The 20,464-nt window shown below is 37.7% G+C and overlaps 3 protein-coding genes and 1 long non-coding RNA gene across 7 annotated transcripts in view; 1 reads left to right on the top strand and 3 right to left on the bottom strand.

Moving 5' to 3' along the window:
- LOC103399996 (methyl-CpG-binding domain protein 3-like) overlaps positions 1–20,464 on the bottom strand; it is an 844,757-nt gene that overhangs the window by 403,316 nt on the left and 420,977 nt on the right. The window lies entirely within an intron of this gene.
- On the bottom strand, positions 3,302–9,559 carry marchf2 (membrane-associated ring finger (C3HC4) 2). 4 transcript variants are annotated; one of them, XM_025052545.1, is made up of 5 exons: positions 9,303–9,559; positions 7,382–7,948; positions 6,894–7,089; positions 6,080–6,289; positions 3,302–5,985 (listed from the first exon to the last, which is right to left on the bottom strand). In XM_025052545.1, the coding sequence occupies exons 2-5, from the start codon at positions 7,561–7,563 to the stop codon at positions 5,827–5,829; spliced, it is 747 nt and encodes a 248-aa protein (XP_024908313.1). In that variant the 5' UTR covers positions 7,564–7,948; positions 9,303–9,559; the 3' UTR covers positions 3,302–5,826. The 4 variants fall into 4 exon arrangements, with proteins under 4 accessions (XP_024908313.1, XP_008305489.1, XP_024908320.1 ...); XM_008307267.3 differs by having other exon boundaries at positions 7,382–7,653; positions 9,303–9,558; XM_025052552.1 differs by lacking the exon at positions 9,303–9,559 and having other exon boundaries at positions 7,382–7,653; positions 7,768–8,960.
- Positions 5,943–7,043, top strand: LOC112486304 (uncharacterized). Its single transcript, XR_003048721.1, has 2 exons — positions 5,943–6,022; positions 6,834–7,043. It is a non-coding gene; the product is annotated as an uncharacterized LOC112486304 (long non-coding RNA).
- Positions 10,342–14,242, bottom strand: LOC103376760 (ras-related protein Rab-11B-like). The gene is made up of 5 exons (XM_008307268.3): positions 14,091–14,242; positions 12,768–12,963; positions 12,487–12,680; positions 11,911–11,991; positions 10,342–11,808 (listed from the first exon to the last, which is right to left on the bottom strand). The coding sequence occupies exons 1-5, from the start codon at positions 14,128–14,130 to the stop codon at positions 11,663–11,665; spliced, it is 657 nt and encodes a 218-aa protein (XP_008305490.1). The 5' UTR covers positions 14,131–14,242; the 3' UTR covers positions 10,342–11,662.

Genomic DNA, 20,464 nt, shown 5'->3' with positions numbered 1-20,464 from the left:
TTACTAATATTTAAAGCGATGAAGTTGATGTTACTGGCAGTAATCTTTAGAGCTACTTAGAGCTGGAATTGTCGTTTATTGGGTTTTGTAATTCATCATGAATCCAAATACCAGTTTAATTCGTGTTGTTTATGTCACGGAGTTAATTGCATGCAAATTAAAAATTCAATATATAGACTTTGCACCGGAAACCTACTACCTAGTGGATGGATGTGATTTAAGATTTAAAATGTTATTAAGAAACTTCTTATATGTTCTCTATTTACTTCTGGTTTTATTTTAATATTTATTTATTTGTACACACAGATTTACAAATTATTTCACATTATTAATTAAAGATACGTAATTTCTTTCCCTGGTTTGCGCATGCGTAGCATGCAAGAGTTTTTAAATTATACCGGAAATATGCGCTCTGTAGTGATGGAAGACCGACTCTTTTTATTGATTCGAATCTTTGACTCTCGAACAGTAAAATAGACAAGTCGTGAACGAATCTTGAACTAATCATTTCATTCGTTTTACAGCAGGTGGCGCTTTAGTTCAGCAGAACTGAAGAAGCCTCTTGGATGAGAAATGTCTTTAAAAAAAAAAAAAAAAAAACCTACTTTGTCCAGTTGCCCTTGACGTAACTGTTTTTGGATAAAATGACTGAAAACCTACACAGACAGCTTTTGATTGTGTCTTGTATGCTTTTGTCTTAACAGATGGTGCAGTGGAGGAACTTTACTTGAAGCACATCACTGGACTTGTGAGTATTTTACTGAAAAATGTTATTCGGCATTTTGTAGTCTATTTATTTTTTGCAAGCCTTTTGCTTTTCATTGTACCTTAATGCAGTTTTTTGTAAAACACTTTGTTTTTTTTTTCTTAGTGTCATTTTTCATTGTGCCCTTTTGTACTGAACTGTATTTGATTGTTGTAAATTTTCCATAATAAAAAAAGATTATAAAAAATAAAATTACTCTTAATGGCAACATTCAAACTTCCTGTGGCATCAAAAAATAAAAAACCCACCGTAAATGATGTCCAAAAGTTTAATTTCAGGTGACTTCAAGTTCTTAGTTGACCAGCTCAAAAATGGCCTAGCCGACGTCGTTCACGTAACAGGAACCGGATGCTTCGGACTTCTCGGCGTCGTGGAGTCCACCGGTCCAGTAGAGGGCGATATGGGTTCACTGCTACACCTGTAAAGATTTACTTTAATGAATGAGGGTAAACTCGTATAGAATAGATAATGTGCCGTCTTCCTCATGGATGTGCCATCCTTACAGTTCTCTACAAAGTGCAAGCACCACTTTGAAGCAAACGCACAGAAACCCACAGATCAAGATCAAACCCACTGCTTCACTAACGTGGCTAAAGTCGCAACACCCAAAATGTTTGGACCACTCAAACCAAACGGTCTTCGTGCACATATTTAGAGGCCAAATAACAAAGCGCTATCTCGTACAATTCAATAACACTGACTGAAGCAGTCAGAATAAGTTTAAATGTGCAAACCGTGCGGCTCAAACAGGCTACTGTTTAGCACGCTAACCGACTGTCCCTCTAGGCGATTTAGCAGGAATACTGGTCCTTCACATGAAGCGTTAACCGCCAACTTGAAGAGAACCAGAGATGGAAATACGTACCGTCGTAATCATAGCAAACCTTTTTCGCTGTGCATATAATATAGTAATTATAGTAATTACATAGCGACATCTTGGAACCATCACCGGGTAGAGACCTGTTACGTCTTCCTTCCGGTTTTAAAGCGCACCCTGCGCCTTGTTATCCAATCACAAGCGTCCTGCAGGCTGAGCCTCGTTATCCAATCACAGGCGTCCTGCACGGCTGCGCCTCGTTATCCAATCACAAGCGTCCTGCACGGCATCTACAATCTAACAGGTGACGGTGCAGGCTCATTGAGTAGATACACACGATCACTGCACACTATTGTCAATGCAGCTGAAGGACATTTCCAGCAACTCCTATACTGAATTATGATGCAAATAATTATCGCATCAAATGTCTGCAAATGTTACAAAAAATGACCCCAGAAATGCAAGTTTATGTCCGAAAACATGCTAAGAAGTGAATAATTTGTGCTAAAAACTCAAAATACATCATATCTGAACATGTGAAAATATCTTGCAGTCTTTATTTTATATCAGTAAGTAATGCACCCTATTTCAATAAACATCCATTTGAAATTAGTCAAATAATTGTTAATTTTTATTAATAGTTTCTCTGAAAAATAGTTTTATTTAAAGATTCAAGAATGTTGGTTTTGTTTATTATTTATTTTAAATTTGTCAAAAACTTGATGAAAATAAGTCATGAAATGTAGTTTTATTTATAAATTCAGCCTAAAATGAGGTAATATTCTTAAATAGCTAATAAAACAAATTAAAGCAAGTCTATAAAAAGCAAATTGAGTTTTGCCAAACGGTCCAAAATATATTGAAGAAAAAAGCAAAAACGATGACAAAGATGATTTTTTTTTTTGTGTCTGTTTGTTTTTTTTAGAAAGTAGCCTTAACTTAGCTTAGCATTAGTGCTAAAATGTCCTGCAGAATTTTGGCCAGCAAGTTTCCCAGCTGTGTGGTACCAGCTTCAGCCCGAGGAGGGCACTGTGATGAAGCTCCACGTGACAAGCAACAACAGCGAGGCGGAAGCTCGCGGCGGAAGTATGGGCAGTACCTCACCGAACAGCTCGCTGATTGGTTACTCGTGTCGCCCTTTGTCAGGAGTTGCCTCAGGATACGGCCATGGGCCATTACTTTATTAACCAAAAATCTTTTGATTATCATAAATTTTATTTTCCATTAAAACAGCATTTCTACAAGTCGCGAAATGGCAATAACCAGGAAATGGTTGAGTAATGAATCTCCAACAATTTCAGACTGGATACAAATAGTTGAAGAAATTTACAACATGGAAAGGTCGACATTTTTGAATATATATATATATTTTTTGATAATGATAATGAGCGTTGAATGTCAATACTTCATAGGATTTCTGTTAAAGATATGTGATACGAACACTTTTTAAAAATATACTCTTAAAATATTTAGTATTGAAAAAATATTAAAGCCTTTTTTATTTGTTCCTTTTAGATTATGTAAATATGTTGATGCCTCATCACTCCATATAGACACAATTGGAAAATATAGTAATTACATTTAAATTCTGACATTTAAACAGGCATTAAAATACAGCTTAATTCTTTTGATTTTTCTGAGACATTTTTCTTTTTGCTGGACTTGAAGATAAATTTACTAATAAGCCTCTGATTTGTTCACATGTTCAAAGACCCATAGAACTGAAAGAAGGAATTTTATTTTCAGAATGTTTTCTTGCTTCGAAAACAGTTGTTGGCTGATTACAGGCACCAGACGTTTGGTAAAGACATCTTTTCTGGCAGCACATCATACAGAAACAACATCAGCAAAGTATGGACACTGAAAACAATAGAGAAGTGTCCGTCAATAAACAGCAATAGCCACCATTCTGTGTAAAATGTAAAAACAACTCAATGTAATCCATGTTGTTACTGTTTTTGACAAACAGTAACAACATCGATAATCCAGTGATTTGGAGGCGTGTACGGCGGACACCGTCCCTGGTGCGTCATGGGGGTTAATCCTCAGATTATTTAAAAACAAAGCCTTCAAAAGGAGCAGTTCAACGGCAACCTCAGGAGCAGAGTGAGGAAATAACTGTCAGCAAACAAACATTTGTGATGTCTACCTCCACAGAACAGAACACCACGGCTAAAATGCAACAGCTTGCCAAACAGCTCTGATGGCTTCTTCAACTTTAAACCACAGGATCCAGTAGAACGCAGTAGTGAACACAGTGCAGGGGAACAGAATGTGTTTTTTTTTTCTTTCTCCACATTCACAACGGGGACGTGGCGTCACACGAGAAAAACACTGTTCAAGTATTTCAAAACTTCTTACATCGAACATTGTACAAACACTAGAGTGCATGAAATCAAAACAGAACATTCACACCAGCAAAATATGTCACAGGTTAGAATAATAATAATAATAATAATAATAACAATAATGGCATATTTATACAGAAATGTCCCATTAAAAAATAAGCCTTTCAATCATATAAACAGTCATTTTAAAGGGCTTCACAGGTCTATGAATAATATGATTCATTTCTAATGTTTTACAATAGTCATGAAGCATCTGGGTAAATTATTCTGCAGTAAAAATAGACGGGGAGGGGAGGCGGGTGTAATGCAACACAAAGGACGTAGTATAAGCCTCTTAATCTTATTCAGATTGACTGGGGCCACCGGGGCTACATCCTGTCCATTCACAGGGCCACATTAACACCTGGGATTGATGTAGACTGTCTGATTACCTTAATCCACAATCTGGACTCCAACAGTCCAGATATCCCACAGACAGAACATGTAAGTTTGAACTGGAGGTCAAGGAGCCACTGTCTGACCCCCGGGTCCTAGTCAAACAAATTCTACCATATTCTCAATACATCATCAGACATTTCAAACCAGGGTGTCAAACCCCCGGCCCGCAGGTCATTTTCAGGTTGTTAACCACGTCCGACCCACAATGAGTCTTCAGTAATAATGTAATTTGACCATTGCTGTTATTTTTTGGCCCTCCAGGTGCACCAGTGGCCCCCACCTCCTTTGAGCTTGAGACTCCTGATTTAAACTGTGTTTACAGCCCCCCCTTGTGCCGGGTGAATTCCAAAATTCCTGCATAGAGTACTTTTTAAAAACACGTGCCGCAGAACAAAGCCACATGTTAAACTGTCTCCTTTTCTTTTCTTTTTAACGCACCCAACGACATACAGCAGTGACGAGTCACAAGTAAACAGTCTGCTGTTCAAAACACAGTCAACACGACTCTGTATCATCACAGTGTGCTAAGGGGAGTTGGCAAAGAAGACAACAGCCATCAAATGGACATACTGTACATGGAACACTGTGTAAACGTCTCGTGGCCTGTTAAGTGAAAAAAAAAGCAACAAACTTGCATAAAGTTTACTCCATAAAACCATTCAGAGAGAGAGTTAAATTAAAGGTTGATATTTAACACTAAAGGGAACACCAAACACCAACAATTCTGGTCATTGCACACAGAATCACAAACTACTGTAAACAGAACAACAGGCCGTCAGAGATTATTCAAGAAGAAATGCAGGAAATGTTCCTCTAAAAGCCATTCGGAAGAGGATTCCCCTCAGTCTATAAGGACATGAAGATTCACCCGTTAAGTGCTGATGGTACACGATCCTCTGAGAGGACACAGTACTTTAGAACCTCACTGCAGTAGTATAAAATAAAATGTACATTACATTACCACAAGAGTAAAAAAACACACGGTCCTAAACAGCTGTTCCATGCATGGCTGTGCATGCTGAACGAGGTTCCTCAAAGTGCAACGTGTTCTTCTGCACCTTCGTCCGGTCGTGCTTCATGTTAATGTGTGTCGGAATCCAAAAAGTGTGAAGCCGTCAACTTGTGTGCTTCAAAACACTGTGCAAAGACAATACTGTAAAGAGAAGATTAGTCCAAACCCAAGACGGTTCCGGTTTGATTATGACAGTTCACCCATAAGGAAGGCTGTGTTGATCATTATCTCCTGTGGTTGTTGAAACTAAGAACAAACATTTATATTCCATTTTTAAAAAATGCTGGTTTGGTCCATCCTTCACATTCACTACTGGCTTTTTGTCGCGGCAACTCTGACTCCTTTCCTTAATGCTAAAAAAAGCAACAAAAAAAAAGAGACAAAAAGTGCTTCTTTTCCCTCTCAGGCAGCCACGACTCACTGACAATCAGCCGTCCGTTTGTTTTCATACTATGCTCTCACTTGCCAGCTTTTTCATCAGTTTACTGGAGAGCAATGCATGCTGGGAAGAGTTGGACTCCTTCCCTTCAGGCACAAGCAGACACACTCTCTGATTTGTTCGTCTCCACTCGGAGTACAGCTGACAGTGGTAGCGGAAGGACACCTGCAGAGAGGAGGAGGAGAAGAAGAAACAAGACCAGGTGAGATCGGGAATTTATTCGAACTATTTCCACTTCTACCGACAGTGTTTTCTTTACCAAGGTCCACAACACGTAGATGGTAAACAGGGCGATAGTCAGGGTGATGAGGCCCACGCTCTGCAGCCAGCTGCCGAGCTGGAGGTGGTCCTGAGCGCCCTTCAGGCACAGCCAGCCTGATATGGCTGCTAGAGGTGTGATGAACAGGAAGCACACCATGTCACAGAACAAGGTTCTCTTCTCGTTGCGGGGACCAGGATCCTGCAACCACTGTAGAATCAAAATATATGTATACATATAATTATATATATATATCTAAAGGATTTAGAAAGATGTATTACAAGATATAGAAACACATGGCTGGTTGGCTCAGGGGAGAGTGACACAGACTGTGAAATTATGGGTGACTGTACTGAGTCTAATGTGGGTCACTAACAGACGACAGATATGATACCAATTGTGGTCTGAAGTAGTAATAAGTACAAGAAAAAATAAGAAAAAAATTCATATCATATTTTCCGGACTATGAGTTGCATTTTTTTTCATCCCTTGTCTAGGTTTGCGACTTAAATATATAATTTCACGTTTGTTATTATCACACTGACAGCCGCTAGAGGGCACTGTAGCTGACTGGTGCGCGATGTTTTTCTCTTCTTCAATATGCATTTTGTGGCATATTGTGACATATGTATATACATACACATACAACTGTGTATGTATATGTGTATATCTGTATTTATGTATCTATATACTGTATATCTATATGTATATAACAAGCCACAATAGTCAGTACTGTCTTTCATCCCTTCCACAGAAAATCCTAAAAGAAGCCTATACATATGACAGCCGAAGAAAAACCACTGAGGGCAGTTACCTCTGTCAGAGGCCTGGGCCGGCGCTCGATGTTGAACTCTGTGTGGCAAAGCTCACAGTAGCTAGTGTTGGAGGACGACAACCACCGCTCCAAGCAGCTCTTGTGCACCGCACCCAGGGTGCCTGTGCAGTCACAGGGTGAGAGGAGAGACTCGTGGCTGCCCCCTTCATGACAGATACGACATATTGGGCCATCACTGAGAAGACAGGGAAAAGGCACAGGGTTTGAATCTATTCAGTGCCTACACTACCTCATTTTTATTCTGCGAACATTCATTAACATCTGAAAAATAATATATAAATATATCACAGTCACTGGCCAAGCATCTAAGAGAGACTTTATCTAAAACTGTTGTTTTGTTATAGATTGTGCCCAACAGTTCCACAGTTTACAAACTTGGCGTGAAGTTTTGATAAGCAAAGGTCAAGATTTTGAAGGCATCTCTCAAAGATTGAATCCACACCGAGCACCAAACAGTTAAAGTTTACCTCTGCGTTCCAGTGGGCTTCAGCACAGACGACAACAACCGTCCATCGATGGCCGTGACCTGGGTGACATAATGCCCTTGGCACCCGTCACTGATGCCTTCCTCCACACTCTTCCACACAGCCGTGCTGCTGGCACAGTCACACAGAGAACCAGGCAGGTGGCAACAGCCGCCTGTCATCATGGTAACTGTGTCCTGACACTTGCCCACTTGATGGGGGGAGGGGTGAAAAGCGGAGACTCTGTTCTCCCAATGATGAGGACTAGTCAGGTTCTACCAAATCAGAGAGAGAACCACTGAGACTTTGTGATTCAAGTTACTGTGAGAATTGAATGACCAGTAAAAACAAATGTAAATCACACAACAACAACAACAACGTCACATTACCAGTTATTTGAATTCATTTTTTGGTTTGAAAAAACGAGGTCCAACTCAGCCCTGAGTTATGACAGATGTCCTTCAGATTCCTGTGTGACAACCTCGTATGCCTATAAATTCTTATGTAAAGGAGGAGCACCCATCTGGGAGAAGGCCAGTCCTCTCACAGCGTCTGCTAATCAGCAAGTGTCTGTGAGTGTGACGTAGAGCAGTGTGATAAACAGCTGTCTCCTCTCTGATAACCCCCTACCACCACCATTAAGATACGAGAACAAGAGAAAAGCACATTTACTTTTGTTCTCTGACTGTCTGAAACACTACATTTATACTGCAACAACATATCCTTTAAAAGTTTCCATATTTCTTTTAAATTTTCTTTGAAAATTTAATCCCCACAGTTTTGGAATCCCGTCGTGGGCAGGATTGTTTGGCCCGCGGGCCACCAGTTGATGATCACTGCTCTACCACCTTATGATAGGATTACATTTTATTTGCATTTTTTCACTTTGTTTTAACATCTGTTTCCTTTATTACGCCTCATTCCAAACTAAACTCCACTCTTTATTAACCAAAGGTCAATGAGTGCATGTGTGAACATTATTATAAATAGATAAATGAGAATAAAATTTATTTTCAAGCTAGTTTTAGTTAATTAAAGCACATATAAAATTAGTATAATATTTAGTGTTGGATTTAATTGTTAGAATCCAGTGCAGCCCTTTCCTTTTCATGAAAATAATGAAAAATGAAAAATAGGAGTGGTGCCATCAGTACTCTACTGTACTGTACCTTTTTATTGGTCATTGGTGCTTGTTGTTGTTGCATTTTTTTAAAAACTGGTGTTTAATGTGACAGATGTTAAAGCAAAATCTTGGAGTCAATAAAGGGATTTGTGCCCCTGTTTTTAACCCCCCCCCCTCCCGCCAATCATAAACAAGATTTTATTTTCTTCTTAAACCTCGTCATTAGTAGTAAGTGCTGTCAACAGATCAGAACAGTCAGAAAAATAACACGAAAAAACGGCTCAGACATTTGTAATCTATGTGGATTATTATAATCATTATTATACTCGGTGCTAACATTTATCAACTTTTTTAAGATAACGTTCAGAAAATGTATTTTTTATTGAATATGTCTCAGATTCCTGCTTAATGAGTATTAATGAAAACATTTACTTTCACAGATAAAAAAACACACAAATGCAGTTATTATAGACGAAAAACCAAACTAATGATACTATATATATATATATATATATATATATATATATATATATTCTTAAAGTAGCGAACAGAGGTTTCCTCTGCAGACAGCTGTTCCAGCTGTGATGGTGACTATCGTCTACTGCAGAGCACTAAGCTAGCTTGCTTTCTCATGCTTGGGATAAAACAATGGATTCACATGAACGTCAGAATGCGTGTGCTGTCTATGTCTGTGGACATGCGAATACCTACTGCAGTTTTTGTCTCCCAGCTGTGACGTCTATTAGCTGTCTGTAGCTGTTAGCTGTCTACTGCTTTTAAGAGAAAAACTCATTAACTCACCCCGCTGTCGTTTCGGTATATCGTTCCACACCGACAGGCATTAACGCCCTGTAAACACTCGGGTGGCTTCTCCTGTCACGTCAATTCGTGTGTTTGCATTAGGATAGAAATTCTAAAATGTATAGAGCTGTTTAGCCCAGTCAGCTAAATATCCATACAGCATAACCACCAGCAATCAGGTAGAAAAGAAACATTAGAAAACAGACTTCCGCTTTCAGAGGGCTTTAAATGCACCACAAACGTCAACGTCAGCTGCGCATTAAACGTCACGGGAGCCGACAGATGTCTGCGAAAGAAGTAGAAAAACAGAGTCTCTCCCAAGGAAAAACACAAATAACAAAAACAATAGCGATACTGAAAACATTATTTTACAAAATTAACAATTTATTAGTTCTAAGTGCTATTTAAAAAACACTTTAACAACTGCTTTTTTATTGAGTACTGTGTACTATTAGAAAAAATACAAAAAATAAAAAGTCCCAAATGCAATTTATGCCCCAAAACATGCTGCCAAGTCAATCATTTGTGCTAAAAACTATCATATCTGAACATGTCAAAATATCACCAAAAACAAGCAAGACTAGAGTCTTAACAAATGTTTACTACATGATCCTAGATAGACATTATTTGTCTATTTTTTCTTTTAAAAAAAACGTATCAAACATTCTTAATGTGGAAAACGAGTTGTATTGGTAATGATAATTATTACTATCATGTTTGGAGTCTAGACAGAAGAAACTTTAACTTTTAACATAGAAGAAAAAACAATCTTCTTACCTGGCGGCCATCTTGAAAGCACTGGCACATCATACAAAACTTTACTGAAAATCATCTTGCCATGTGTAAAATGTCATTCAAATATGTTGTTTTCATTATTATTAAAGAGTTTAATTAGTAATTTCTTTTAGTTGCTTCAAGAGAGAGCAGGCATGACCAAACTGTGGTTGTTTGGTTGGTAAATTTGTTAAAACATTGATGAAAAACAATGTCCGAAAAATCGGTTGCTTTAAGTCCGTACTTTACAGAAAAGCAAACAAGCTCTGTGAATAAGATTTTATTTAGGCATCAGTCATTTTTGTGCATCAGGTAGCAAAACAATCTCAGTTTGCCCTCTGTGAAATGTCACCAACAGACACGATGGAGTTCAGTCAAACATAAACTGTCTGTAAACACTTTCCATTTGTCATGTTCAGTTACACTGCCAACAAACAACTGCTTCTCAGTGAAAAACACAGCTTTATCCATTCTCCTTTAATAGATGTCAACCAGCACAAACATTCGCTATAACTGATAAGAAAAAAAAAAACAATCAAGTGCATTAAAAATATAAGGTGATAAGTTCCACTGAAGATTTTGGACAAGTGCAAGTATATATTTTTTTTTATTTTGTGCCTGCGTGCTGTACGAGTTCCACCTGACCTAGACACCGGGCTGGTTCTAACCAGGTTAATGTGGTTTCATCACATATTTTCACAATTGTTTTTTTAAACAAACCCTTTGCCTAACAGCATTTTATTTCTATTTTTCTAGCATTAACAATCATCACCACACATAGCAGCCTTCAATATGATAAATGAGGAAACCTAAATCTGATACACTGCTGTTTTTTCTTCTTTGGTATCACTGCAATTTTTTATCAATATGATTAACACACATAAACAAAACGAAACAAAAAAAAAAAACATGCAGAAAAACACTTGATTTGTTTCACATCAGCCCACATTAAATCAAACAATCACAGGCAGTCTGGTTGCTGGCTCGTGCTGATTTATTGCCACACCGGCAAAGGGCTTGAAAGAAGATCCTGACACTGAGAAGGCAACAAGAACCTTAACACGAAGCACGTACTCCAAATGATTGATGCACCAACCTGCTTCTCACCTTTTCTCTACATTAGTATTGTATGATGGACAGAATCGGGTCAATGGGAGATGAAGTGAAAGTCCCCTTAAAAAGATGCTGCGGGAGACACGGTGTTATTGCATGCTGAGAAAAAAAAAGAAAACAGAATCCCCTTGGAGCAGTGACAACACAAGGCCAGCTAATCCCTCATCACTCCTTCAACAGGAGTGGATCAATAGGACCATTAACGCCACTTTATGAAAAGGAAGTCAATGTTCACAACAGCTTTGTAATCACCCCCTCAAAAGAGGAAACACAGTGTCCTTGTAATGGATTAAATGAGCACATACAGTTACACGAACCTTTAGCCTTCGCTTACCTCAGAGGACAAAAGGCAAACAAATGACAACAAGACCAACAAAAAGGAATGTCACCTCCGAAAGTTTTGAATCGTAGACTTCAGAACCGATGAAGATATTGTTCTGACAGCTGGGGTAAAACAGTATGACAGAAAAAAATCACATGCCTTGACAACAGGGCAGTTTGTTGCCCTTCTGCCCATCCATGGTTGGAGGCACACTGATGTCCACGACATTGTTGCCTGGAGAATCGTCATGACCAGATCGATCTGATATTTGCTTCTGAGATACAATACGGTAAATTTCTGTGACAGAAAGACAGTGATGTATCAGTTAAACTAGAATTTACACAGCAGATGTGGTTTAAGAAAAGTTGAGCTCAGCATTTCATGCTCGAGCTGAGTTACCTGTCAGAATGTTCTTAAAGGCTTCTTCTACATTTGTCGAGTCCAGGGCCGAGGTTTCAATGAAGGAGAGAGTGTTCTTTTCTGAAAGAAAAAGTAAACTTTTTGCAATGGATACCTCACAGTGTTACCTACACATAAAGTTACATTTTCTTGTTTACCAATTAGGATTATTTACTGTGCTAACATCATTGCTGTTTCACTATAAATAACAATACATCAAGAAAAGAGAGAGATAAAAGGAAGGGTAGCTAAACTTATTAATATGTTATAATTTTATTTTGTTTTTTTTTACTGCCACTATATATCATCATCAACATTTTTGGTATTTTTTGTTTATGATTTGTATAAAATTAATCATTATTATATTCTGTTCCCACTGTCCTTAGTTAATTACTACTACTATTTACTATGTTACTATTACATTGTTATTATTTATTTACTGTCCTTTTTTGCTACTTAGTATGAAGATGTGACATGTATAGAAATGTAACTGTGACACGTATAACCCTTCTATTTTCCAAATAAAAAGTTTAATCAAAAAATCTTTCTTCCGTGCAACTACCAAATAACAATTACCTGCAAAGGCCCGAGCCTCATCAGTGGGCACCGCCCTGAGGTGTCGGAGGTCACTTTTGTTTCCAACCAGCATGATGACAATGTTGTTGTCAGCGTGGTCCCTCAGCTCCTTGAGCCAGCGTTCTACATTCTCATACGTTAGGTGTTTGGCGATGTCGTACACCAGAAGAGCACCAACTGCGCCCCGGTAATACCTAGTAACAGCAGGACACCAAATTAGTGTACAACTTAATCAATATACTGTGCACTGGTGTACGGACTCACAAAGTACGTAAACGTACGCTGAGGTGATTGCTCTGTAGCGTTCCTGTCCAGCCGTGTCCCAAATCTGAGCCTTTATCGTCTTGCCGTCCACCTGGATGCTGCGGGTGGCAAACTCCACCCCTATGGTGCTCTTGCTCTCCAGGTTAAACTCATTTCTTGTGAATCGAGACAGCAGGTTGCTCTTCCCCACTCCAGAATCTCCAATCAGCACAACTATGATGACAACAACAACAAACAAATGCTGTACATTACAGAGTGGCTTCACTTTTGCCAGCGAGATCAAACCTTTAAAAAAGTCAGTTATTGAATACAAAAGTATCTCCACAGATGGAGTACAGGACAAGGTCATATGATTCACCATTCGACTCTGAAATGAATACGAGATAGTTACACACTGGTTAGTTTCCTTAAAATGAAAATGGCTGACAAGACATGAGCCACAGCACCTATTTGATTATGTGCACCTGAACCTTGTTATCTACTATAACAGACACCGCTCTAAATTTTAATTTTAGGACCCTGGATCTGAAATGGAAAAACATCCAACCTGATGGATAACAGTAAAAATGTAATTTCAGGTACCTCAGCACCATCGTTGTTGGATGGCACACTAAGGAATAACGAAGAGAGAAGAATAACTTTCAGTTCCTCTTTTCTACCGGGGCGAGTCACAGTAGATAATCTTCATCTGTGGTTACGTGGAGGTTTTTTGTGATGATAAAAAAATTTAAATGACAACATCAAGGACAAATTAAGGCTTTAAGCAGGATCTTGCAATTATTTTGCGTTTTTATTTTAAGACATACTGTACTGTGTTTTTGGCAATAACATCACAGCATATCAAATTATTTCTTATACATTTTTTTTATTTCACTCACGTCGTTAACAGAGCATTATTCCTCTTCCTGTATTTACAGCAATGTGACTGTTTACTGGTATTTTCATGTCATATACACTCATATTTAATGCGGTGCAAATGTTGTTTCGGTCCGACATCGAGAGCCCTACTTTTATGACACTGTAGCTACCATGTTAGCATGCTAGTTATTTATTAAGCCGTTTGTAAATTTGTGTTGACTCACCAGTCCTATTTGGCTTCTGAATTCAGTGAAATATTTGTGAAAAACGAGAAACCCGTGCTGAAGAACTACTGTTACAAAAGTTAAATTTAAGATAACCCAAATGTTGATAATTAGAGTTATGGAATATAGATGGAGTCTTCTGTCTCTATGCTAACAGCTGAGCTAACTTTAGCAGATGACTTCCCTCACCGCTGTCACCGAAGCGTTTACAGAGAGAACTTACTCTGTCAGTAAACAATGTTGACTGAAAGAAAATACCTTTGAATAGGTAGTCGTAATCGTCATCTCTTGTTCCCATTTTCCCACTCTGATTTCGGTACTTTTCTAAGCACTTTCTTGCATGAAAAACAACAACAACCGTCTCCACTAGTGATGTGTCGTTCGCGAGTGATTCGTTCAAAATAAACGAATCTTTCATATGAGTCTTGACTCCCGAGTCATATGAAAGATTCGTGACTCGTGACTACCGAGTCATATTAAATATTTATTCATATTGAACTCACGAATCACTCACAAATCACTCACTGCGAACAAATCACTCTCTGCTAACTAATCTTTCACTGTGAACTAATCTTTCATTGCAAACGAATCACTGTGAACTAATCTTTCGCTGTGAACTAATCTTTCGCCGTGAACGAATCATTCTCCGTGAACTAATCTTTTGCTGTGAACTAATATTTCGCTGTGAACGAATCATTCTCTGTGAACTAATCTTTTGCTGTGAACTAATATTTCGCTGTGAACGAATCATTCTCTGTGAACTAATCTTTTGCTGTGAACTAATATTTCGCTGTGAACGAATCATTCTCTGTGAACTAATCTTTTGCTGTGAACTAATATTTCGCTGTGAACGAATCATTCTCTGTGAACTAATCTTTTGCTGTGAACTAATATTTCGCTGTGAACGAATCATTCTCTGTGAACTAATCTTTTGCTGTGAACTAATATTTCGCTGTGAACGAATCATTCTCTGTGAACTAATCTTTCGCCTCGTTCTCACAGATTCGTTTCATTTGTCACGTAAAAGAGAGCTCGGGTCTTTTTTGCTCTCATTCATCTTCACATTGTGGGGTGTTTTTATTTCTTAGCTTTTTACATGGTTTTAATTACTTATGGCATTTAAACAAACAAAATTGTTTAAGTGCACTAAGAAACTCCACCTGATGTGGATATTTCTCAACATAAAAAGGCAGCCATCATTTTCTACATTTTAAAATTAAACTGCTGATTTATTCAATAAACTTTACACTTCTAAAACTTTTTCCATCAATCCTGTACTGGATTTGTCCAGTTGGTGTCACTCACTCCTTTGTCAATACCTGTGAACGGCTTCAATCCATTTCTTTTCATACCTTTTAATGGTGGTGTTGAAGCAGCCCAGTCTGGCTCCACACTGAAGGACCCCAAGGCCCCACCCAACAGGGTGGAGCGGAAGTAGAATTATTCTTTCACACCTAGAGTATATATCTGCAGTACTCACCACCAGTCAGAACAGAAGAAGCCTCTTGGATTAGAGCTGAAACGTCTTCTTTTAGAAAATTCACGTCCAGTTGCCCAACAGAACTTTTTAAACTTGACCATGACCTGGATGACTGAGAATCTTCAGAGACAATTAGTAGTGTTATTGTATTCACTTTGTCTTTGCAGAAGTGAAGGATGAGGAAGAGAAGGACCTTTGTTGAATCCTGTGAGCACATGGTAGACAGAAGTAGTGTTGTGAGTATGTAAACTTAAATGTGAAGTGTTTTGCTAATAAAAGATTAAAAACTTCTTGTTGTTCTGTTCATTGTGGAAGTGTTCTGGTTGGGTCAGTTATTTTTACTAAGTTTATGTAACAAACCAAAGAAACTTAAACTAAAAAAAAACTTAAACTAACAAAAAGAACTTTAATATACCAACCAAGGTTGCAAAAAAGTGACTCCATTAAGGTACAATGAAAGACCAAAGGCTTGCAAAAAAGTGACTCTATTAAGTATCTGACAATAGCATTAAGGCACAATGAAAGGCCAAAAAAGATTAAGTGTTGCAAAAAAATGACTGCATTAAGGCACAATGAGCTGAATAACATTTTTCAGTAAAATACTCACAAGTCCAGCAAACACCCAGTGATCTGCTTCAAATAAAGAGTCTCCACTGCACCATCTGTTAAGACAAAAGCATACAAGACACAATCAAAAGCTGTCTGTGTAGGTTTTCAGTCATTTTATCCAAAACTAGTTACATCAAGGGCAACTGGACAAAGTAGGTTTTTTTTTAAAGACATTTCTCATCCAAGAGGTAAAACCTACATTGTCCAGTTGCCCTCGATGTAACCATTTTTGGAACAATCAAAAGCTGTGTTGGTCTCTTACCTCTTGCCGTCAGGGTAGAAAGCCACACAGTTGATGGGACCAGAATGACCTTTGACCCCTGCCAAACTCCTCCTCGTAATCAGCTTGGAAGAACCTGCAGACGCCACGTGTTAACACAAACAGGTTCTCCTTAAAAGCAGCTACAAAGTAGTCACAACTGGACATGACTCTTTCACGAGAGTTCTCACCTTGGTGTTGTCCTCTGAGGCACTGATGAACATGGTGAGGTCTACAGACGTCTGGATGTCGTTGATGTGCCCGCTGTGCTCCTTAGCTTTCTTCAGGACTTCTCCAGACTATTGACAAATAAACAACAACAAAAAAAATGTTCCTCATTATCACAAGCACTACAAAAGATGCTGTCTGTGACTCAGTATTCCATTTCTATAATATTCAACTTACAGCCTTCAGCCTCACCCCATTGATGTGGAGGCCTGGAAAAAGCTGCAAGGCTATAGCCTTACACCTTTTCTCAGCCTTTCTAGCCTGTACAGACCACCCACAGGGGGCCTTACAGTTCATACATGCTTATTTTTGTTTCTACTCTTTTATAGGCTCTTTTGGCCCTTATAGGCTTTGTATACCCCACATACCACTAGGGTATTTATCAACTGGGGTTTATTGGTGTGAGATTAAGATAGAGACAGAAAAAGACAAAGATAGAAAGAAAGAAAGAAAGTTAGAAAGAGAGAAAGAGAAAAAGACTAAGTTAGAAAGAGAGAGAGACAAAAAGATTAAGTTAGAGGAGAGAGAGAGAGATAGAAAAAGATTAAGTTAGAGTAGACAGAGATAGAAAAAGATTAAGTTAGAGGAGAGAGAGAGACTGAAAAAGACAAAGACAGAAAAAGACAAAGAGAGAAAAACAAAGACAGAAAAAGACAAAGATAGAAAAAGATAGAGACAGAAAAAGACGAAGATAGAAAAAGATAGAGACAGAAAAAGGCAAAGACAGAAAAAGACAAAGATAGAAAAACAGAGACAGAAAAAGACAGACAGACAAACAGAGAGACAGAAAAAGACAGATAGAAAAAGATAGAGACAGAAAAAGACGAAGATAGAAAAAGATAGAGACAGAAAAAGGCAAAGACAGAAAAAGACAAAGATAGAAAAAGACTAAGACAGAAAAAGATAGAGACTGAAAAAGACAAAGACAGAAAAAGACAAAGAGAGAAAAACAAAGACAGAAAAAGACAAAGATAGAAAAACAAACACAGAAAAAGACAAAGATAGAAAAACAAACACAGAAAAAGACAAAGATAGAAAAACAGAGACAGAAAAAGACAAAGACAGAAAAAGACAAAGAGAGAAAAACAAAGACAGAAAAAGACAAAGATAGAAAAACAGAGACAGAAAAAGACTAAGACAGAAAAAGATAGAGACTGAAAAAGACAAAGACAGAAAAAGACAAAGAGAGAAAAACAAAGACAGAAAAAGACAAAGATAGAAAAAGATAGAGACAGAAAAAGACGAAGATAGAAAAAGATAGAGACAGAAAAAGACAGACAGAAAAACAGAGAGACAGAAAAAGACGAAGATAGAAAAAGATAGAGACAGAAAAAGGCAAAGACAGAAAAAGACAAAGATAGAAAAAGACTAAGACAGAAAAAGATAGAGACTGAAAAAGACAAAGACAGAAAAAGACAAAGAGAGAAAAACAAAGACAGAAAAAGACAAAGATAGAAAAAGATAGAGACAGAAAAAGAAACAGACACAGAGAGAGACAGAGTAAAAGAAACACAGACAGAGAAAAACAAAGACACAGAAAAAAGAAAGAGACAGAAACACAAACAGGAGACAGAGAGAAAAAGAAACAGAGACAGAGACAGAGAAAAACAAAGACAAAGAAAAAAGAAAGAGACAGAAACACAAACAGGAGACAGAGAGAAAAAGAAACAGAAAAACAAAGACAGAGAGAAAAAGAAACAGAAAAACAAAGACAGAGAGAAAAAGAAACAGAAAAACAAAGACAGAGAGAAAAAGAAACAGAGACAGAGACAGAGAAAAACAAACAAAGAAAAACAAACAAAGAGAGAAACACACAGAGACAGATACAGAAAAACAGAGACAGAAACACAGAGAACAACAGAGACATACAGAGAGAGAAAGAGAAAAACAGAGACAAACACAGAGAGAGATACACACAGAAACAGATAAAGAACAACACAGAAAAACAAAGACAGAGAGAAAAAGAAACAGAGATAGAGAGAGAGACAGAGAAAAAGAAACAGAGAGAAACAATAAAGACAGAGAGAAAAAGAAAGAGACAGAACAGACACAGAAACACAGAGAGAGATACACACAGAAACAGATAAAGAACAACAGAGTAAGAGCCAAAGACAGACAAAAACAGACACACAGACAGAGACAAAGACAGAGAGAGAGACACAGACAGAGAGATAAAGAAACACAGAAAAAACAAAGACAGGTACAGAGAGACAGAGAAAAACAGAGACACAAAGAACAAACAACACCAACAAAGGACAGAAAAATAAAACGACAAAACAACACAAAGACAGAGAGAGAGACACAGACAGAGAGATAAAGAAACACAGAAAAAACAAAGACAGGTATAGAGAGACAGAGAAAAACAGAGACACTGAAAAACTGAGACAGAACAAGATAAAGATGCAAAACATAGAGACAGAAAAAGAAACACACACAGCGAGAGAGATGGAGAGAAAAACAAACAGACAGAAAGAGAGACAGAGACGTACAACAGTACAAAGACAGGGAAAAACACAGAAAATAACATCACAAAACCCATACATCACTTCTACACATTCTTTATTACATCATTACAATACACATACACAAACACATTAACACATATACACAACTACAACAATACACATTTCTTCAAAAAATACAACAAAAATACACATTACAAATGCATCATTACACCACAACAGTACATCGCTAACAAAACATTCTACAACTCCTACACATTTCTGCACAACTTTGTGTCACTACACATAAACACAGGTCACAATGTCACACTCAGTAAACACTGTTACAACATTAAACACACATTAAATACATCATTACAAAACAAATACTTTAAAAACCCAAAAAACAAAAAAAAACAAAATAAAAACCCCACCAAAGACGTATAACAAACACAACACAGGCAAACGCACAAACACTTGTTTTGTGGAAATACATTTTATAGTATGTACAGTAAATAAATTAAAACAAAACACAGACTGTGTTGTGGGCTGTTGATAAACAGCCTGTATAATTAATGAAAATCTGAGCAGAAGGATTTCGAGTGAACAAACTGTTTTAAAGCACAACATTGCGACAAATGCAACAGCATGTAAATGACCACATCCTCTCCACTAAAGGAGTGGAATGGAGTTATTTTACATTGTCCCACCAATACACAGTCCTGGTTTGTGGTTTATCTCAAACAGATGGTCTCTCTGTGTGGGGTTTCAGGAGGATTTTTTTCAGGCTGGATCAGCTGTCAGGACATCAACTCACAAAACAACAACAAAAACAATGCTAAACACAGACAGACACAACAATAAAGACAACAAAGTCACACAAACCATTGCCAAACACAAATCACCCAATAAACACTGCAAAGCAATAACAGTGAGCGCCACATAATCTGAAACATTACCTTGGAAAAAAAAAAAAAACAAACAAAAAAAAACAAACACACAAAAGGACATAGGCAAACACAAAACAATTAAATCAGCCTTCACAACAACCTGCCACAGAAGGAAATCACAACAAAAAAAATAACAATGTCAAAATCCACACACAATAAATGATCAGCTGTCAGGACATCAACTCACAAACCAACAACAAAAACAATGCGAAACACAGACAGACACAACAATAAAGACAACAAAGTCACACAAACCATTGCCACACACAAATCACCCAATAAACACTGCAAAGCGATAACAGTGAGCGCCACATAATCTGAAACATTACCTTGGAAAAAAAAAAAACAAACAAAAAAAAAACAAAAAAAAAAAAAAAAAACAAAACACACACACTGGCCAACAACATACACATACATCATAGTCACAAAACATACTCGAAACAACCCATACATACAACACAAAGAAAACAATATACCTCCTTACTGAGCAACACATAACATTACTCAGGAAGTTACATCGCTAACACCTACGACACATTACAAATACTACACAACCGGAAACACTTCAACCAAACTACTAACAGTGCTACGCTGTCACATTTCAACTACTTCATTTGAACACAAACATAATAACAATAACAAGGCTTTCAGTGAATCAGCATGTC

This window comes from Cynoglossus semilaevis, chromosome 2, assembly GCF_000523025.1.
Source record: "Cynoglossus semilaevis isolate Cse_v1.0 chromosome 2, Cse_v1.0, whole genome shotgun sequence".
NCBI classification, from domain to species: Eukaryota; Metazoa; Chordata; class Actinopteri; order Pleuronectiformes; family Cynoglossidae; genus Cynoglossus; species Cynoglossus semilaevis.
The sequence above is the reverse complement of the archived record's forward strand: the minus strand, read 5'-3'. Positions and strand labels throughout refer to the sequence as shown.

Excerpts from the sequence above, each read along its gene's own strand:
- marchf2 (XM_025052545.1), bottom strand. The coding sequence starts at position 7,563 with ATGATGACAGGCGGCTGTTGCCACCTGCCTGGTTCTCTGTGTGACTGT. Across the intron at positions 7,090-7,381 it reads AAGCCCACTGGAACGCAGAG|TGATGGCCCAATATGTCGTA; the intron begins GTAAACTTTAAC and ends CTGTCTTCTCAG. Across the intron at positions 5,986-6,079 it reads TCTACGTGTTGTGGACCTTG|GTGTCCTTCCGCTACCACTG; the intron begins GTAAAGAAAACA and ends TCCTCTCTGCAG.
- LOC103376760 (XM_008307268.3), bottom strand. The coding sequence starts at position 14,130 with ATGGGAACAAGAGATGACGATTACGACTACCTATTCAAAG. Across the intron at positions 12,964-14,090 it reads TTACGACTACCTATTCAAAG|TTGTGCTGATTGGAGATTCT; the intron begins GTATTTTCTTTC and ends TTGTCATCATAG. Across the intron at positions 12,681-12,767 it reads TACAGAGCAATCACCTCAGC|GTATTACCGGGGCGCAGTTG; the intron begins GTACGTTTACGT and ends TGCTGTTACTAG.